This window comes from Cryptomeria japonica, chromosome 1, assembly GCF_030272615.1.
Source record: "Cryptomeria japonica chromosome 1, Sugi_1.0, whole genome shotgun sequence".
In the NCBI taxonomy this organism is placed as follows: Eukaryota; Viridiplantae; Streptophyta; class Pinopsida; order Cupressales; family Cupressaceae; genus Cryptomeria; species Cryptomeria japonica.
In genome coordinates, this window is record NC_081405.1 from 75,282,743 (window position 1) to 75,303,980 (window position 21,238).

General features: G+C 38.1%; 1 protein-coding gene across 1 annotated transcript in view; it reads left to right on the forward strand.

Moving 5' to 3' along the window:
- Positions 1-3,142: 3,142 nt before the first annotated feature.
- LOC131041891 (uncharacterized) overlaps positions 3,143-21,238 on the forward strand; it is a 67,175-nt gene continuing 49,079 nt past the window's right edge. The window contains exon 1 of the mRNA XM_057975121.1: positions 3,143-3,370. Coding sequence (XP_057831104.1) covers positions 3,143-3,370 — 228 coding nt within the window. The remainder of the gene's footprint in view (positions 3,371-21,238) is intronic.

The window sequence follows — 21,238 nt, forward strand, 5'->3', positions numbered from 1 at the left end:
ACAAGAAATCAGTGCCCTTATCGCTCATCTCCAAGAGAGTAAAGTGGAAAAAGAAGAAATGCAAGGTGAACTAAACATAGCTATTTCTGAGAATGCAACCTTGAAGGAATCCAATGTTGCTATTTATAAGGAACTCACTGAGTCAAAGGAAATACTTGCCAAATTCAATCAAAGTACTGTTAAGCTAGAGCAAAAGCTTGAATCAACAAAATCGGTAAAGAATACCACTGGACTTGGTTTTTCCGGTTATGAGGAAGGTGAGACCTCTAGAACAAAAGATGGAGCATCAAAGAAGCAACCGAAATCAAAGGATAAAGGTAAGAAAAAGTTTAAACATGTTTTCTTTAAATGTCTCAAGGAAGGACATACTACTAATGTGTTTAGAAATAAGGCCTACAATAATTTTCCTTATTTTCTAAACAATAAGCCTAGATCCAATAGATTCAATGGAAATTGTTATGCATCCAACAAGTTTGGGCATAGAGCATTTGAATGCAGGTCTATTATGCACAACATTGGGAGATATCCTCAAAGAACTCAAGGAGTTTTTCCTGAATCCTCTGTGAACCGGAATCCAAACCAGTATAATGCCCATGACCATCAGTCAGGTAGTGGTGGCTATCAAGCGGCAACCGGTTGGAGAGCAACCTATTTGATCTATCATGGTAGTGGTCACATTGCTGTAACATACAGGAGGAAGAATGGTAGAATGAACAATGGACCATGGAGAACACTTGGAATGGTATGCTATCATTGCAACAAACCGAGACACCTTGCCAGAACCTGCAGAATGAGAAAGAACCTATTAGATGATATACCGATCACTCCAGAAGGAAATATTGATGTTGAAACCATTCAAGAAGGAATGAATAAAACATGGAAAAAGAAACCTGAAGAAGTGTCACAAGATGAACTAGTTTCTGCACCTAGTGTGGAAGTCACTGAACTGGCAAACTAAGCTTCAGAAAAGCTTAGGGGGAACAAATCGGTGAAATGTTTCGAACCCCCAGTTTATATCGATAAAATACCTTAATCAGTATACGTTACCTGTCAATCGGCAAAAGAATGTGAAGCGGTAAAAGGCAAAATTAGGGTTTGTACCCTAGCGGTGGAGCATTTATTATGGTAGCTGAAGAATTTGTTTAAAAGGAATTTTCAAAGTCATTTTCACTTATCAGCTTTCGAGCGAAGAATTTTTCAAGTGCAGAGCGACAAAAGGCTATTCGACTTGCAACTCGGAGAGATTTCAAATCTTGCAGAAGAATCTGGAGATATTGTCAATTAATCAAGTGAAGAACACCAAGCGGTAATCCAGCAACCAAAGTGGTGTGTTGTGAAGCTACATTTGCAAACCCTAAATTTCAAAATTCTGAAGGTATTTCTCAAAATTCTTTTTTATCAGTTAATCATGGCTTCTACATCGCACTCCATCTCTAGTGTACCCATGGACTCAACTGAATTCATTCATTGAAAAATGAAATACAATGCCCTATCCCAAATACCTTCCAAAGTCATTGTCGAAGAAGATATTTCAGGGTACATCGATTGCAAATTAGAAGACCTAGGATCCCTAGTGATTCATTCCCAGATAGGTCTATTTTGTGGGGATGACAAGAAGATCAAATCGGAATACAGCATTCTAGAGAGGAAGAACTTCATAATGTGGTTTACTTTCTTGAAGAGTTCATGGAAGAGCACATCCACATCATCCTAAGTAGAGTGCATGGCGACAAGATGTATCTCAAGAGGACGCTTGACATTACGCCTGAAGCAATTCATGTCGTCAATGGTTTCTGCAACATTGGTGAGGTGTCAGCCCTAAGGAAGGTCATCAAGACTGAAATGACTAAGCTCACCAGTTCTCTGAGCGACCAACGGGGAATGACCGTCAACACCATCAAATATGAGTTGGTCAAGTATGCTTGCATGGTGATTGGATATCGGACATTTTATGCCAACAGAATAAACTCTGTCTCGGTTGCTGCGGTAAATGCTGCCTACAGAATGATCATGGAGGACACCTCATTTAATCTATGCACTTGTTTGCAGAAGAAACTTCTATTAAACTTGAAGTCCATCAAACAGGACAGTTCCTTAAGATTCAAGTTTGGACAGCTTTTGGTAGGTCTATTTTTCTACTTTCAAGGCTATTTCCCGAGAGTCGGTGATATTTAATGGTCTATTGCCCAACCGATCACCAAACAAATTAGGGAAAGTCTCCAAGCAGTGGGAACCAGATATCCTAAAGTCTTGAATAAATACTTTGATGAATTCAAGCAGAAGATGAGTCAGAGGATCAAGATATCTGGAGACATTATTAAGAAATATGAAGAAGACATCTTCTTTACCATTAAAGTAGATGAGTGCATAATGGAAGTAGTAGAGCCAAGAGAAGAAGAAGTAGAACCTATGGGATATGAGATGATGTATGACATGTTGGATGGGTATGCCTCTACCCTGATTGCCTCTCCTTTAAATGCAAAGAAAAAGAGAACCGGCACCTACTAGGAAAGGGTAACACCGGTTAAAGAGCCTTCAGTGAAAAAGGGAAAGGTAGTGCCATCGGTATCGGCACCGGTTACCTCAGCTAACCCAAAAGTGACCAAGCGGTCACCTGCCAAGAAGAAACCAGAAGTTGCACCCGCTAAAGTATTTGAAAGGAAGCGGAAGACCAAAAGCAACTCACCAGAGTCTAACGATACAGAACTTGAAGTACAGCCTAAGAAAATCAGGCAAACAAGGAAGAAAGCAAACACTACCAGCAATGCACCTACATCATCTGCACCGGTAAATATTGACATCTCTTCTTATAAGCCGATGACACATTGTCAGAGGACTATTAAGAATATTAAAAGAAAATTTCTTAGTGATCTGAAGGAATGTTTTGATGATTTTACAAATAGTGAGAAAGAGGAAACAGAATGGGAAGTCATTAATTATTTGTGTCTTCATGACCAGTCGCCATCAGATACGAAAAAAGATTTTTGCAGAATACTTCCTTGATGCTTCAAACTCTGAATTGTTTGAAATTATAAACCGTCACAAAGGTCTATTCTTCATGAGAAGAAGACTCTTGCTACTAGAAGTCAAAGCCTCTGAAGTGGTGAAAGACACACACTCCCATACTAAAGCAGTTGTGAAAATGCATAAAGTAGCTCAAGCAAATAGAGAAGATGAAAAGGAAACGGAAATTGGAAAACCGGATGAGGCATTCGATGATGAAGGAGAACCAACTACAGAAGAGGTTGACACTATTGATGTGGACATGTTAGATGATGAACATGCCACTCCAGACACAGAAAAGGAGAAACTGGATAAAGAAGAAGCAGAGAAGAAGAAGCTGGACAAGGAAAGGGCTGACAAAGAGAAAGCAGAGAAAGAGGAAGAGAAAAAGAAAGATGAAGAGAAGAGGAAAGAAGAGGAAAGAAGAGGAGAAGAGGAGAAGAGGAAGGAAGAGGAGAAGAGGATGATGAATACTAAGAGGGGGGGTGAATTAGTATACCAAAAATTATTGTACTCAAACATTTTATCAGTCTAGCGGTAAATCGGTATAACAGTTCAACTAACAAACTGGTTAACACAAATGCAAATAAAACAGCAAGTAAGGAATTCACCCATAGAAGCACAATCACCATAACACAAGAGATTTTGACATGGAAACCCAAATGGGAAAAACCATGGTGAGATGAAACTCACAAGAAACTATCTGCAGAATAGTAACCAGACAGGTTAAGGTCAGACCGGTTAAGGTCATACAATGTTCTTTACCAGAACAGATCCTGTTAGGAATCTCAATCTCTGTTAGGAGATAAGTCTTATTAAAGACTACCTTGTGAGAGGATTTTAGATCCATAGATGTGAATCACCTTGTTAGAGGATTTACAAAGGCTTTTCTGGGCCTACCCGGTTAAGGGTTTCTAACTTGTCAAAGATGTGAGTAATCAACAAGTGAATGATCTAGAAAATAGCACAATCTACTTGGTTAGATCCATGATAGCTTATTGCTAATGCATTTCAGCATTACTTCAGTCTTCAATAAATCCACACTCTGTTACAGTACACAGACTTGATATTTTCTATTAAGATCGCACATATAAGAACTCATCAACCACGTCAAACCCTAACAGCTACACACATATTCAAACCCTAGACATGATGTCCTTAAAAGGAATCCGATTTCATGTCGGTCCAATAGGATTACATTGCAAGTTCCTAGGTTCATTGTATCTAGACACATTTGGTAACATGGCACAAAATCACCGTCAAAGTGTCAGTGGATGGTAACTCATCACAAAGATATACCGATTGGTAACTCATCACAGAGTATTACCAGTTTATACAACTTTATCGATTACTAGTTGGTAACTCAGAGTAATACTGGTTTGACTATTAAAGAAGATTACCGGTTGGTAACTCAAAGTAATACTGGTTTGAAACAAATACTAGTTTAGCAAATTACCGTTTGACAAAAATGAAGATTGGAAAAATGATAACTGCCCCTTCTAGTTCCTTTGCTCCATTCCGCTTGAGATCCTTGAACCGCTTGAGGTCCTCATGCCACTTGAGATCGGTAAACACTTTTTGCAAGACATCAATAGTCTAAAGACTATAACATAATACCGGTTGAGCATAACTCATACGTACAAAAAAGTGATCTCATAGCAAGTGTGTGTCCATCAATGACAATCACAACATAATCATCAAAAATGCCAACAATCTCCCCCTTTGGCATTGATGGCAACACTTAGGAAAAAATTTGACGTCTAAGTGTTTTTACAAAAGAAATATGCCATAATCAAAAATACTCCCCCTAAGCATATACACCATCCCTTTGCAGAAAAGAAAATGTATACTACTTCCTTGTAGAGATAAACATGAGTATACATAGCATGCATCAAAATTTTAAATACCAGAATACTTCTCCCCCTTTGCCAACAATGACAAAATACAACTGAGTAACCCCTGTTTCTATTAGCTGAATAAATGTTTATGACAATAAAGAGTGAACCTTGTCAAAAACTGATTTAAAGTCCTGCATAAATTGCTTCATGGATAAGGACCATGACTCAAGTAATGAGGTAGCAACCTCACTCTCTGTTTGCATCTGGGATACTTGTTCCTCCATGGCATCCAAAGTACTCATTTCTTGAGTAACCATCAAGGCATCCAGATTGAGATATCACTACTGAAGTATTTGTAGTCTTGGTAGTAGAACCAGTTGTAGTTCCTACAAATCCTTGGTTCGGTTGCTGATCTCCAAATCAATTCTTGCATCCTGAAGTTGAAACTGGTGAACGGTTTGCCCATAAGCAGTAAAGGAGTCATATGGCACCTTGAAGGTGCTTATGAATGTCTACAAATCAGTTAGCAGTTTGTCTTTCTGGGCAAGCACATCATCACAGAATAGATGGGGTAGACATATCTTACTGAGCAGCAATTTCCCCTCATCCATTGCATCTCTGATGTCCTTTTGTTTCTTCTACAGATCAAACTGGTGATCATGTAACTTTTTCACCAAGGCAGTGTTCAAAGCCTTTTGATGCTCCTTCTTGGCATCTGCTTAGGCAACCTCTTCCAGGCTTTGTGCCTGGTCCTCCACAACTGTGCATAAGAGTTTCAGTAGGGATAGAGAGGAATCGATACTGGGGAGGTTGGTACTAGGTATCAAACCGGTAAGAGTGGCCACTGCAGCTTAGATCACATCTTGCTCCTTCTTCCTTCTTATCACCTCTAGGCATTCTTGAGCAAGCTTAATGCTTTGTAGCAGCTCCGATTCATTAGCAGATTGGAGGTCAATGGGACTGGTAAAGTTAGTCGATTTGACTTGACTACCAATTGCCTTTGGGGTCTCCACCTGTGTGCTCTATGTCGCTTCCTCCTTCTCTTTGGCTCTTAACTTAGCTTCTCCTGCCTTCTTTTACTCCTCTATTTCTTTCTTTCTTTTCTCTTCTTCCTTCTTCTTCTCTTCTTCTTTTCGCTCCTTTTTTTCTTCATCCTTCTTCTTCTTGTCCTCTTCCTGCTTCTTCTTCTCTTCTACCTTTCTCGTCTCTTCTTCCTGCTTCCTCTTCTCCTCTTCCTTTCTCTTTTCATCTTCCTGTTGTTTCTCTTCTTCTTTATTTTCTTCTTCCTTCTTCTTCTTTTCTTCCTCTTGTTTCTTCTTCTCCTCTTCTTTTCTTTTCTTTTCCTCTTCTAGTTTCGTCTTCTCCTCCTCTTTTTTCTTTTCTTCCTCTTTTCTCTTTTTCTCTTCTTTTGCATGTTTCTTCTTTTCAACTTCCTATTGCTTCTTCTCTTTTTCCACTTTCTCCTTGGTAGCCTTTTCTTTGTCCTATTTTTCCTGTCCTGTCGCTTCTGATGGTGTACCCAGAGTGACATTTTCACCATTCAAGGCATCAACATCAATAGGATCCATTTGATCAATGACCTATTCTCCTTCACTTTCATATACTCCATCTAGTTTATTGGTTGCCAGTTCTTGCTCAGCTTTCATGTTGGCTTCAGCCAGTTGATGCAACCTTAAAGCAGTTTGGGCATGAGAGTGGGTATCTTTTACCACTTCACGAACTTTTCCTTCTAGCAACAAGAGTCTCCTTCTTCTCATGAAGAAGAGACCCTTATATCTTTCCACTACTTCATAAAGTTTAGTTTTAGGCACATTAGGAAAGTATTGTGCAAATACTTCCTCTCTTATTTTCTGTTCCTTCTCTATGGCAATGCGTCACTTGTTATCTAAAGAATTATACAAAGAATCGAGTGTCTCAGATTTAATTTCTGATGGCCACCAGTCATTAATACATAAATAATTGATGACTTCCTATCCTACTTCCTTATTTTCATCATCATTAAAATCATCAAAGCACTCTTTCAAATCACCAAGTACTTTTCTTCTAATATTCTTAATAGTTCTTTGACAATGTGTCAAAGATTTGTAGGAGGAAATATCAATATTTACCAGTGCAGATGTTATCGGTTCATTCTTTGTCTTTTTCCTCATTTGCCTAGTCTTCTTAGGTTGTTCTTCAGACACAGTGTCCTCTGAGTCTGGTGTGGTTTCTTTTGTCTTCCACTTTCTCCCAAAGACTTTGGCGGGTGTAGCTTCCGGTTTCTTCTTTGTTGGTGACCGCTTGGTCACTTTGAAACTTGTTGTGGTAACCAGTGCCAATACTGAAGGCACTGCCTTTCCCTTCTTTACTGACAGTTCTTCAACCAGTGTAACCCTTTCCAAATAGGTGCTGGTTCTCTTTGCCTTTGGATCAAGGGGTGAGGCGAGTAGGGTAGAGGCATACCCATCTAGCATGTCATACATTACCTCATATCCCATTGGTTCCACTTTTTCCTGTCTAGGCTCAACCGCCTCCATTATGCACTCATCAACTCCGATGGTGAAGCAAATGTCATCTTCATATTTCTTGACAATATCACCTGATATTCTCACTCTTTGGCTCATTTTGCATCTGAACTCATCAAAGTATTTGTTTAGAACTTATGGATAACCGGTTCCAACCGCTTGAAGGCTTTCCTTGATTTGCTTTGTAACCGGTTGGTCGGCAGACCACTGAATATCTCCAACTCCTGGGAAGTAACCTTGGAAATAGAAGAACAACCCAACCAATAGTTGTCCAAACTTAAATCTCAAGGCATTGTCATGTTTAATCAACTTTACGTTCACCAAAAGTTGCCTTTGCATACATGTGCATAAGTCAAATGATGCATCTTCCATGATCATCTGGTAGGCAACATTTACCACTGCAGCAGAGACAGAGTTGATTCTGCTAGCGTGGAATGTCTGGTATCCTATCACCATACATGCATATTTGACCAGATCGTCCTTGATGGAATTGACAATCATTCCCCGTGAGTCGCTCACTGAACCGGTGAGCTTGGTCATTTATGTCATGCTGATATTCCTTAGGGCTGGCACTTCACCGACATTATAGAAACCGGTGACGGCATGAATTACTTCTGGTGTGATGTCATGCATCTGCTCTAAGTACATTTTATCACCGTGCACTCTGCTCAGAATGATGCAGATGTGATCATCTGAAAACTCTTCAAGGAAATAGACTGCATTATGAAGCTTCTTCTTTTCCAGGATGCTAAATTCTGGTTTAATCTTCTTGTCCTTCCCACAAAACAAACTCAACTGGGAATGGATTACAAGAGATCCTAAGTCTTCAATTTTATAGTCAATGTAATTGGAAATGCCTTCCTCCACTATAACACCAGTGGGTATCTGAGATAGGGCATTGTATTTTGTCTTTCCTTGAATGAAGTCTACTGGATCAATGGGTGCACTAAGGCTAGAGTGTGATGCGGAAGCCATGATAAACAAAGAGATTTTGAGAAATACATTCGTATTTCAAAATTTAGGGCTTGCAAATTACACTTTGTCACTCACTCCTTCGGTTGTTGAAATATCGCTTTGTGCTCTACACTTGATCGATTGATATTCACTTCTGATTCTTCTTCAAGATTTTGAGAATTCTTCGAATCGCAATCCAAATCACTTTTCATCACTCAATGCTTAAAAAAATGTCTTCACTCGAGAACTGATAAGTGAAAAATGACTTGAAAAATCCTTTTAAACAAGTTCTCCACCTACCATAATAAATGCTCCACATTAGGGCATAAACCCTAATTTGCCTTTTACCATTTCTGATCTTCTACCAGTTTACAGGTATCACTTACAAGTTAAGGTCTTTTATCAGTTTAAACTGGGGGTTCAATATATTTCACCGTTTGCTCCCCCTAAGCTTTTCTGATGCTTAGTTTGTCAGTTCAGTGACTTCCACACTAGGTGCAAAAACCGGTTCTTCTTGAATCACTTCTTTTGGCGTCTTCTTCTAGGTTTTCTTCATATCCGTTTGAATGGTTTCAACATCTATCTTTCCTTCTAGAGTTACCGGTATATCATCCGATATATTCTTTCTCATTCTGCAGAACCTTGTTGTATGACCCAGTTTTTTGCAATGATAGCAAATCATTCCAGGTGCTCTCCAAGGTCCATTGTTCATGTTTCCATTCTTTTTTCTGCATGTTGCAGTAGTGTGACCATTACCATGACAGATCAAACAGGTTTCTCTCCATCCAGTTGCCACTTGATAGCCACTGCTTCCTGACTAATAATTATAGGTATTAAACCGGTTTGGGTTCTGGTTCCCAGAGGGTTCAGAAAAAGCTCATTTACTCCTTTGAGGATACCTTCCGGTGTTGTACATGACAGACCTGCATTCAAATGCTCCCAAACTTGTTGCATGCATAACAAATACCATTGAATCTATTGGGTCTAGGCTTATCGTTTAGAAAATAAGGAAATTTATTGTAAGCCTTACTTCTACATACATTAGCAGTGTGTCATTCCTTGAGACAATTAAAGCAAACAAGTTTGAACTTTTACTTACCTTTATCCTTTGGTGTCGATTATTTCTTTGATGCTCCATCTTTTGTTCCAGAGGTCTCACCTTCCTCATATTCAGAGAAACCAAGTCCATTGGTATTCTTTACCAGTTTAGCTGACTCAAGCTTCTACTCTAGCTTGACAATGCTCTTATTGAATTTAGCAAGTATTTCCTTTGACTCAGTAAGTTCTTTGGTAATAGCAGCATTGGATTCCTTCAAGGTTGTATTCTTAGAAACAGCCATGTGTAGTTCACCTTGCATTTCTTCCTTTTCTATTTTATTTTCATGAAGATGAGCGGTAAGTGTACTGATCTCTTGCTTCAGCTTGGAGATCTTGTGATCATTGTCTTTTACCAGATCTTCAGCTTTCCTCTGGTTCTCAAGCTCTTGACACATTCTGATAGTTAGTCCTTCAAGTTCCCTTCTTAGGTTGGCATTGAACTCATTTAGTTTTTCAACTTCTTGAACTATGGCTTCCATGTCCGCTTCATCAGAAGAACTGTTTTCAGTTAGCTCTATCATTTTTTCAGCATGCTCTCTTCTTTTTGCCTGAGAGGCCTTATATTTGACTTTAAGTTCATCATAGGCTTGCTCAGTCTGAGTGAGCCGATGAGTAAGTTCCCTCACAGTGTATTCTCTCATATCTATTTCCAAGTGGTTAGACTTATAGAAAGGTTGGCTCTGATACCAATTGATGAATACTAAGAGGGGGGGATGAATTAGTATACCAAAAATTACTGTACTCAAACCCTTTATTAGTCTAGCGGTAAACTGGTATAACAGTTTAACTAACAAACCGGTTAACACAAATGCAAACCAAACATCAAGTAAGGCATTCACCCACAGAAGCACAATCACCATAACACAACAAATTTTGATGTGGAAACCCAAATGGGAAAAACCACGGTGAGATGAAACTCACAAGTAACTATCTGTAGAATAGTAACCAGAGCGGTTAAGGTCAGACCGGTAAAGGTCATACAATGTTCTTTACCAAAATAGATCTTGTTACGAATCTCAATCTCTGTTAGGAGATACGTCTTATTAAGGACTACCTTGTGAGAGGATTTTAGATCCACAGATGTGAATCACCTTGTTAGAGGATTTACAAAGGCTTTTCTGGGCCTACCCGGTTAAGGGTTTCTAACTTGTCAAAGATGTGAGTAATCAACAAGTGAATGATCTAGCAAATAGCACAGTCTGCTTGGTTAGATCCATGATAGCTTATTGCTAATGCATTTTAGTATTACTTCAGTCTTCAGTAAATCCACACTCTCTTACAATACACAGACTTGATCTTTTCTGTTAAGATCACACATAAGAACTCATCAACCACGTCAAACCCTAATAGCTACACACATATTAAAACCCTAGACATGATGTCCTTAATAGGAATTTAATTTTATGTCGGTCCAATAGGATTACATTGCAAGTTCCTAAGTTCATTGTATCTAGACACATTTGGTAACACGGCAAAAAATGACCGTCAAAGTGTCGGTGGATGGTAATTCATCACAAAGATATACTGATTGGTAACTCATCACAGAGTATTACCGGTTTATACAACTTTGCTAATTACCGGTTGGTAACTCAGAGTAATACCGGTTTGAAACAAATACCAGTTTAGTAGATTAATGTTTGACAGAAATGAAGACTGGGAAAATGATAATTGTCGCTTCTAGTTCCTTTGCTCTGTTCCACTTGAGATCCTCGAACCGCTTGAGGTCCTCATGCCGCTTGATATCGGTAAACACTTTTTGCAAGACACCGATAGTCTAAAGACTATAACATAATACCGGTTGAGCATAACTCATACATACAAAAAGTGATCTCATAGCAAGTGTGTGTCCATCAATGACAATCACAACATAATCATCAAAAATGACAACAATGAAGAGAAGAGAAGTGAAAGGAAGAGGAGAAGAGGAGAAGAGGAAGGAAGAGGACAAGAGGAAAGAAGAGGAGAAGAAGAAACAAGAAAAGGAAAAGCGAAAAGAAGAAGAAAGAAAGAAGGAGAAAGAGAAGAAAAAGCATGAAGTGGAGAAAAGGGAGAAAGAAGAGGAAAAGAAAAAAGCAAAAGAGAAGAAGGAAGCAGAAAAGAACAAACAAGCAGGGATTCCAAAGGCAACTGGTGGTCAAGCCAAACTAGCTGACATCACTAGTCCTATTGACCTCCAATCTGCAGATGAATCGAAGCTGCTGCAAGGCATAAAGCTAGCACAAGAAAGACTGGAAGCATTGAGGAGCAAAAAGGAGCAGGATGTCATTCACACTACGATTAACACCCTTATGTTAGGTCCAACTAGGAAAGCTAATGTACTGAGAGGGGAGGGGTGAATCAGTACTTCAAAACTTTTCTCCAAAAACAATCTTACTGATAAACATAAATTGTAAACTACTGATCTCATAATATAAAACTAACACAAAATTATAGAAATAACATTCATACACATTTCACTCCATAACACAAATATTTTGGTTACGCGGAAACTCTTTGTTAGAGAGAAAAACTGCAGTGGGGATAGCACCCACAACTTCACTACTGCAATAATTAAGGTTGCTCAGCTAGAGCTACATGTTTAGCTATTTATGATAGCTTACCCTGTTAGGAGTATCAAGATCTTTAGATCTACCTTGCTAAAGGATTTTACAACACTTATACAAAATGTTGCACCTGATTAAAGGCTTTACAATTTATAGACTTTGTTAGAGTCTTTTACCCTATTAAAGGTTTCTATTACAGCTCAAATGATTCAATAAAATCTTTACAAATATCTGTAACTTTACATCTGAAATGTTATAGCAGGTTCTACGTGCTCAATATGAAATTACCTTTCTCATAGCATACCTCGGTAATTGATAAATCAACTCGATAAACCCTTCTGTTTACTTTGTCCCTTAAACTATTTTCTGAAGACTTTCTCGCTGACCTCTGAATATCTCTATCAGTCGTAGCAGTCACAACTCAATGTGTCCTCTTATGATTTTCCTTTTTAACTCTTCTATCACACATGTCTCTCTCTTTTGATTCTTAAATCACTCTGTATAAATAGATCTTTGAGACGATGATATGTTCATGCTTCGATCTTACAAACAAGATTCATCGAATGAATAAACATAGAAATTATTTCATTGGATAAACTTCCTCAAAATCATACAAAATCTAGAAGTGCAATTTCCTATGCGATAACGGTTCCCTGTTCCTCGATTCTTGTAACATGTTTCCACATATGTGTCCAGGTTCATTGAATCTGGTAACACATTTCTACTCAGTTCAGATTACTCGGTATACCTTCTTTGCTTCTCGATAGACATAGAACGTTACTCGATAGATAGCTCGGTGTATACTTAACTCTATGACTCCTTTCTTCTGTAATCGACTGCTTTAGTGCTTACCGACTGAATATTTCGGTAGTATTAACCGACTAAAGTATATAGGAAGACTTTGAACATAAAACTAATAACAACTTAGTAAATAATAACAATCTCCCTTTTTGAAATTAGTTTCGTATGTTTGACAAAACTCCTTTCAAAGATATAACTCAAAATCTATATACTTACAAAATTTGACTAAAATGACAGTGTATACAATTGTCAATGAATAGTAACATATTCAAATATATACTCCCCTTATCAATATACTGTACATATCTTAATTTGCATGCTCCTGTGATCAATGCTCGGTGTTCACTGCTTTGTGTTCTATGCTCCCCCTGTCAAATTCAACTATACATTTGGATACTTTGTTCTTCTCAGTACATTGTACACTCTTATACTCGGTACATACTCGGTATACTCCCCCATTTTGACAAACATCAAAACTAGTTACCATTAGGTGGAGGTAACTGGTCAAAAATAGATTTATACTTTGTAGTGGCATCGGTGAGAGCAGTGGAGAGTGCATCTTTGACACTGTCCATTAGAGAATTTTGAGCTGTAATATCAGCTAACAGTGAAATCAAACCATCTAAAGTGCTTCCCTCTTGTTGAGTGGATAAGTGGGTAGCTCGGTTGATTTGCTCTTGGACTGATGATAAGTGGGGAATAAATAAGGTCTGAAGAGTCATGATATCCATCCTTATTTTGTGCTCTTCATTCAAAAGTTCTAACTGTTGAGCCATAAGAGTTTGTAGCTTGGTATAGAAATTTTGAACAGAATTTGGCTCGGTGGTCAATGTATTGAAGAGATTGGTAATCTCTTGTTCAATAACTTTGGTCTTATGCCTGATATCCTTAATAAATAATGAAAATGTACAAAGCTTCTGAAATAATTAAAGAATATGTTTGAGTTGAGGGGACAACTTAGCAATGAGTCTAACAAGCTTGACTTTACCTATGGCAATTGCTTTCTGCACTTCTTCAATCATTTTGGCAGTCAGCTCTTTTTCCTTCAACTTGCTTAGGTATTCTGATGCGTCTACTCCTTATGCTTCTAATTTAGTGAGTAGCTCATCCAGATACATATGGATGGCAGCATCTTTATTCATGGTAGCTTCAGGTAGCATGTCTGTCAATAATGCTTTAACCTTCTGAAGTACTTGGCTCTTCTTCTGAATAGCCATTTGTCTTTCTTGTTCTGTTTTGGCTTTACATAGTTCTCCGAATTCAATAAGTGTTTGCCCTTTCAGTTTTGAAATGTCAACATTTGGCAACACAATAGGTTTTGACAAATCTACCTTGAAACTATGCTTCTTCACCTTCTTTTCTTTGGATGATGAGGCTTTCACTGGTTGAACGAGTACAATGGCTTTGGAGGCTTGTTCACCCTCGATAGGTTACTCGGTAGAGGCAACACTTTTGTCGGTTCCCTTAGCCTCTGATGTGTCCTTCGGTGATTCCTTGCTTGGGGTCTCAGTGGCAATAGTTTCAGTGCATGCAAGTGTTTGAGAAGTCTGTTCCTCGGTGGCTTGAGAAGTAAATTCTCTTTTTGTAGATTGTTGACCCTCTTTGCCTTGATCAATGTCCTAAGGTTTCTCGGTTGAAACTTGCTGAGTTACCGGAGGATAGGACTTGACTTGTTCCAAAACTGATTCACTAGATACCAGTTTGGCATATGCATTTCCTTCTATCATCTCTTGTTTTGGTGCCTCAGTGTCCATGACATCCTCATCTTGTTGAATAGTTGAAGCAGGATCTTGCTCGGTAATCTCAACTATTTCAACTTCACCTTGAGTTTCTTCAGTCTGAATTCTAAAGATTTCTTGCCATTTTTCTTTTGTTTCCTTTTTGACTTCAAGATAAAGTCCATTCATCATTTTCAAGGCTCTATGATTGACTTGAAAGTTTGTCTGGTAGTTTTTCAAATGATTTCTAATATCATCTACTGACATGTCTGGAAAGAGATGTACTAGAACTCTTTCTCTTATCTGCTTCTACGAGTCCATAGCATATTTCCATCTCTTATCAATGTGAGAATATAATGTATTTGGAAGAAAATTACTTACTTCCAATGGAACTACTCAGAATTTAAGAAGTGTACATACAACTGACTCTTCTATTTGTCTCTTTTCTTCTTCTATCCAGGATTCATATTTTACATACCTAAATGACCCAAATCCACCATATTGTTTCAATTTGGCACAAAAATTGTCAACACTGTGTACATCTTCCTTTGTGCTTTTAACAATCTAAAATTTATTTTTGTCTTCAAATTCTGTGTCACTTGACTCCTCATTCAAAATGAGTCTCCTAGTCGACTTTCTATAAGTCTTTGTAACTTTAGGCAATTCAACCTTTTTTTGTTTCTTATCGGGTGACACTGCAGATGATCTAGTGTTGGGGCGCTTTACTAGAGGAGTCAGTGATACCTTTGGTGTATCCCGTTTCTTCTTTTTCAATATTTTTCCCTTTGGCAACTCGGTGCTCAGAGTAATTGTTGCTTCTTGAGCCTCAGATTCTTCCTCAATTGTAAGTTGATCACTCTTTATAGGAGTGGAGGTAGAACCTTCTCCAAATTTCTCAGTTAGGACTTTGATCATTTTTGTGGCTTTCCTTGTAGCCTTCGGTACTACTATGCTCATTTGTACCTTCTCTTTTACCTCTTCATAGGTATCATACCTGATCTTGGTAGCATTCCTTGGAAGTGACAGAAAGGCATCTATCTGTTGTTAAGAAATATCAAGATCCATCTCATAACCAATGGATGGTAGAGATTGAGTTCTCGGATCTACTGCATTGACATAACAGTAGTCGATGTCCACTTCAAAACATATATCATCCTTATATTTTTCCACTAACTGAGGTGGGATTTTGTACCTGTTATGCATCTTTTCTTGAAATTTGTTGAAGTAGTCATCCATTATCTCATTGAAATTATCACCTAACTGGTTGATAAAGTCATTTATTTGATGGGTGATTGGTCGGTGTAACTCCCAAACTATGTTACCGGCTGATGGGAAGAATTTCTGAAAATAGAAAAACATGCACACTAAGAGTGACCCAAACTTTAGTGTGTTTTCCGAGTTATTCTTCTTAGGTTTCCTTATAGTGTTGAGATTTTCAAATAGGTTTTTCAACAACACTTCACATAGATCAATCTTCATACCCTTTTTCACAATCTTGTAGGCCAGATCTACAGCTGCACAAGGTACAATGTTTTCTCTTGCCGATTGGAAGAAACAATAACCAATGACTCTAATTGCAAACTTTAGCTCTACATCTTTAACATTATTCAATTTAAGACCTCTGCAGTCAGACTCAACTCCGATTAAAGTTATCAATTCCTTCTGTGAAATCATTTTTTGTGCTCGGGCATGGTCGTATATAGGGTATCCGGTTATTATGTGAATGGTCTCCTTGGTGATTTTGAACGGTTGCTCCTCTAACCACATAAAGTCATCATGAACTCTACTCAAAAAAAATTTAACCCATTGGGGTTTGAAGACTCGAGGATAGGTTAGGGCTTTGGTTAATCCCTTGACTTTGATATGCTCATACTTTCTATATAGGATTCCATCGGTGCATAACTCATCATACATGTCTTTGATCTCGGTATGACCTAGCTCTTCAACACGACACTTAATGTAGAATCTGACATCTTCAACCAATAGAACCCTATCCAAAATAAGAGAAAATGTAGTTTTCTCATCAGGTTCAGATGCCACTTTGGGAGGTAAGGAATACTTCAGTGAGGGCTTCTCAATATTCTCAACTACAACAGGTTTCTGCAACTTAGGAGCCATTTTAAACTTGGATTTCTACAAACGAATGAGCTTAGGGTTTTAACTAACCAGAAAATGCTTTCATCTTAGTAAATATAATGCAAATGCTCACAACTGATATTGATCGGTTAACTGGCTTGAAAAATGTGTTTGAGATTGTTGTATAAATACCTTGAAATACGCTCGGGAGATGTATGATCGCCTCTGAATCACTTAGCTCTTCTCCTTTGATAACTAGTAAGTGTAAAATGACCTCGAGAAGAACTTTAAGTATACATTTTACCTTATTGGGCTTTGTGCAGTTAGGTAAGAAAACATTAAATGCACTCGGTTCCACTAAATCGATTAACTTATTTTTTACGCTTTTACCAACTAGACAGGCTCCCTGGACATACCAACTTCTCTGGTAGTCCAAAAGACTAGATAGAATTTCAAACTTGCTAATGCATCTTAGCTATGCAAATTTTTAAATTAAGTAAATGATAAAGTAGGAACTGTTAAGATCTAACCTTGAGAGAATGCAATCCCTTCATACCTTTACTGATTAATTCGAAGTAGATGCACCTAACTCGGTAGGTAAGGTGCTTTCTTCATTTTCTGACTCAATTTCCTTCTTTTTCCAGATTTTTTGTAGTTTGATTTTTATTTCTTCAATATCTCCTCTAGGTTGATCTCTACAATCTTTAGCCAAGTGTCCAACTTTATGACAATGAAAGCATGTCATTCCAGGATTTCTCCATGATCTTCGGTTGATCATTCCAAACCTTATCATGTAGTTTGCACTTATATGTCCATATCTTCCATAGCATTCACATCATATTCTTGTATTGTAATCCCATGGTACTATAGTATACTGTCGGTTAAGATCTGTGTGAGTTCGGTAGCTTCTAGTATTTGCTCGTTGTGAAGACCTCATATTGTTTTTCTGCTTAAACCAACACTTCTCGGTACTGTGACCATATCTATTGCATTTTTTGCAAAACCCCTTGAATTTTGCCTTCTAAAAATTGCTAGCAGACTTTGTCCTACATTGTTTAGATGTGTGACCATACTTATTGCAATTGTAACAATAACCATCATACCTAGTGACATTCGGTTGCTTACCTTTTCTAATTTGGCACAAGTTGGCAGTATGTCCTTGTTTTCCACAGTAGTTGCAGATAGGCTTCTTTCCTTTGTTGTGCTCCTTGTTTCCAGCTTGCTTTGATGATTCCCCTCTCTCGGTGGTGTTGATTCCTTTCTCGGTAGAGTTTATTCTTTTGTAACTGAGTCCTGCACCTTTGTTGGGTCTTCTTATATTTAGTTGCTCATCCAACATCCTTGATGCTTCATAACTTTTCTTCAGTGTTTCTTTTGATTTCTTCTCTGCTTCAAGTTCATTGGTCAATCTTGATAATTCAAGTTTCAATGCTTGATTCTCATTTTCTTTTAGATTTGCTTCATGATGTGCATAACCCATTTGATCATAAAGATTATGTTGAATTATAGTCATTCTTGTGATTTCATCATTCTGATGAATACTAAGAGGGGGGGTGAATTAGTATACCAAAAAACACTGCACTTAAACACTTAAATAGTCTAACGATAAACTGGTAAAATAGTTTAACAGACAGACCGGTATTCAAACATGCAAACCAAAATGCAAATAAAGCATTCACCCACAAAAGCAATACAACCATAACACAAGATATTTGGCGTGGAAACCCAAATGGGAAAAACCACGGTGAGATGGAACTCATAAGTCACTATCTGCAAAATAGAAACCAGACCGGTTAAGGTCTTACAATGTTCTTCACCAGAACAGATCCTGTTAGGAATCTCAATCTCTATTAGGAGATAAGTCCGATCAAGGACTACCTTGCTAGAGGATTTTAGATTCACAGAGGTGAACCACCTTGTTAGAGGATTTTACAAAAGGCTTTTGGGCCTACCTGGTTAAGGGCTATAGACTTGTCAAAGATGTGAGTAATCAACAAGTGTATGATCTATCTAATAGCACGGACTGCTTGGTTAGACCCTTGATAGCTCATTCTTAATTCACTCCTACATTACTTCAGTCTTCTACACATTCATATTCTTTCCAACTCTTCAACCACCTTAAACCCTAGCAACAACATAAACCCTTTCGACAACAACCTAAAACCCTAGACATGATGTCCTTTTAAAGGAATCTGATTTCATGTCGGTCCAATAGGATTACATTTCAATTTCCTAGGTTCAATGAATCTAGACATACTCAGTAACACAACAAAAAAAGCACTGTCAGTGTGTCGGCACCATCAAACAATCGGTGGATTGGTAACTCATCAAAAAATGTCGATTGGTAACTCATCACAGAGTATTACCGATTCATACAAAATACCGATTGTCGGTTTATCAAAAATGAAGAATGGTAAAAATGTGTTATGCCGCTTTAATCCCTCGTACCGCTTGGTATCCACGAATAGCTTGGGGTCAACATGCCGCATTAGACTGGTAAACACATTCTCCAAAACATCAATAGTCTAAAGACTATAATACAACTTACCTACAACATACTGGTTGGAACAAATACCGGTTGTGCTCTAACTCATACATATAAAGAGGATCTTAATGTAAGTGTGTGTCCATCAATGACAATAACAACATGAACATCAAAAATGTCAACAATCTCCCCCTTTGGCATTGATGGCAACACTTAGGAAAATAAAATTTTGACATCTAAGTGTTTTACAACAAAAATATGTCATTAGCAAAATTGCTCCCCCTAAGCATATACACTATCCCTTAATCAATACAATGTATAGTAATTTTGCATACAGAGCATAACCATTGAGATATCAGAGCATATTGCATATATCAAAGCATATAGCAAAATTTTAAGTACCAGATACTTCTCCAAAATAGAATACTTCTCGCCCTTTGCCAACAATGACAAAGTACCGCTAAACAACCCTGTTTCCATTTGATATATAAAAATAATAAAAGTTTATGACAATAAGGAATAGTACTTGTCAAAAACAGATTTATAGTCCTACAAGAATTGCTTCATTGATAGAGACCAGGACTCAAGTAGGGAGGTGGCCACTTCTTTCTCAGTTTGCATCTGGGAGACCTGTTCTTCCATGGCATCAACTATGCTCATCTCTTGTGTAACTATCAAGGCATCCAGGTTCAGATAACACTTCTGAAGAATTTTTAGACGTAGAAGTAAAACTAGTTGTAGCTCTTACAAATCTCTAGACCATGTGTTGATCTCTTGCTCCATTTTGGCTGACTGGATATGAAACCGGTGAACGGTTTGCCCATAAGTTGTGAAGGAATCATAAGGTGGTTTGAATGTGCTCAAGTAAGACTGTAAGTCTATTTGAAGCTTTTTCTTCTAAGCTAGAACATCATCATAGAATAGATGGGGTTGGCAGATTTTGCTAAGTAGCAAATTTCCCTCATCCAAAGTGTCCCTTATATCCTTTTGGTCTTTCTACAGTTCAGACCGGAGCTCATTCAACTTTTTTACCAGAGCAATGTTAAGATCTTTTTTATGCTCTTTCTTGACATTTGCCTTAGCTACTTCTTCCAGGCTCTGCACCTGATCATCCACTACTATACATAGTAGCTTAAGCTTTGCTAGTGATGATTCAGTGTTGGGAAGATTTGTATCGGGTATCAAATCGGTAAGTGTGTCCACAGCCGCTTGAATTACATCCTACTCCTTCTTCCTTCAAATTATTTCAAGGTGCTCTTGAGCAACCTTGATGCTCTGCATTAGCTCCAATTCACTTGCAGACTAGAGATCTATAGGACTAGAGACGTCAGCCGGTTTGGCTTGACTCTCAATTGCCTTCGAAGTCTCCATCTGGGTGCTCTTCACCGCTTCTCTTGCCTTGTCCTCTTCAGCCTTTTTCTTTTCTGCTTCCTTCTTCTTCTACTGTTCCTTATCTTCTTTTTCCTTCTTCTTCCTCTCTGCTTCCTTCTTTTTCTCTTGTTCCTTATCCTCCTCTTCTTTCTTTTTCTTTTCATCTACTTGCTTCTTTTTCTCCTCTTCATCCTTCTTCTACTTCTCCTCTTCATCTTTCTTCCTATGCTCTGCCTCTTCCTTTGCCGCTTCCTATCTATCCTCGGCTTGCTTATCAGCCAGTTTAGCCTGTTGCTTCTGTCTTGTTGCCTCAAATGGTGTTTCCTGAGTATCATCCTCAACGTCCAGAGCATCGACATCAATGGTGTCGATTGGTTCAATGACTAGATTACCTTCATCATCAAATACCTCATCTGGTTTGGATATAGCTGGTTCTTCTTCTGCTTGTCGGTTGGCCAGATGTGCTTTGTGAGTCTGGACAGCAGTTTGCATAAACAGATGGGTGTCTTTTTCGACATCAACAACTCTACCTTCTAACAGCCAGAGTCTTCTTTTTCTAGTGAAGAAGAGTCCTTTATTTAGATCAATAACATCATATAATTCAGAATTTGACAGGTCTGGAAAGTATTGTGCAAAAACCTTCTCTCTAATTTTCTATTCTTTCTCTATGGCAATGTGCCATCTATTATCTAATGACATATATAAAGAATCTGGTGTCTGAGACTTAATCTTTGAGGGCGGCCGGTCATTACTATACAGATACTTAATTATTTCCTTTTCAACTGCTTCATTTTCATCCTCATTGAAGTCATCAAAACACTCAAGTAAATCATTTAACACTTTTCTC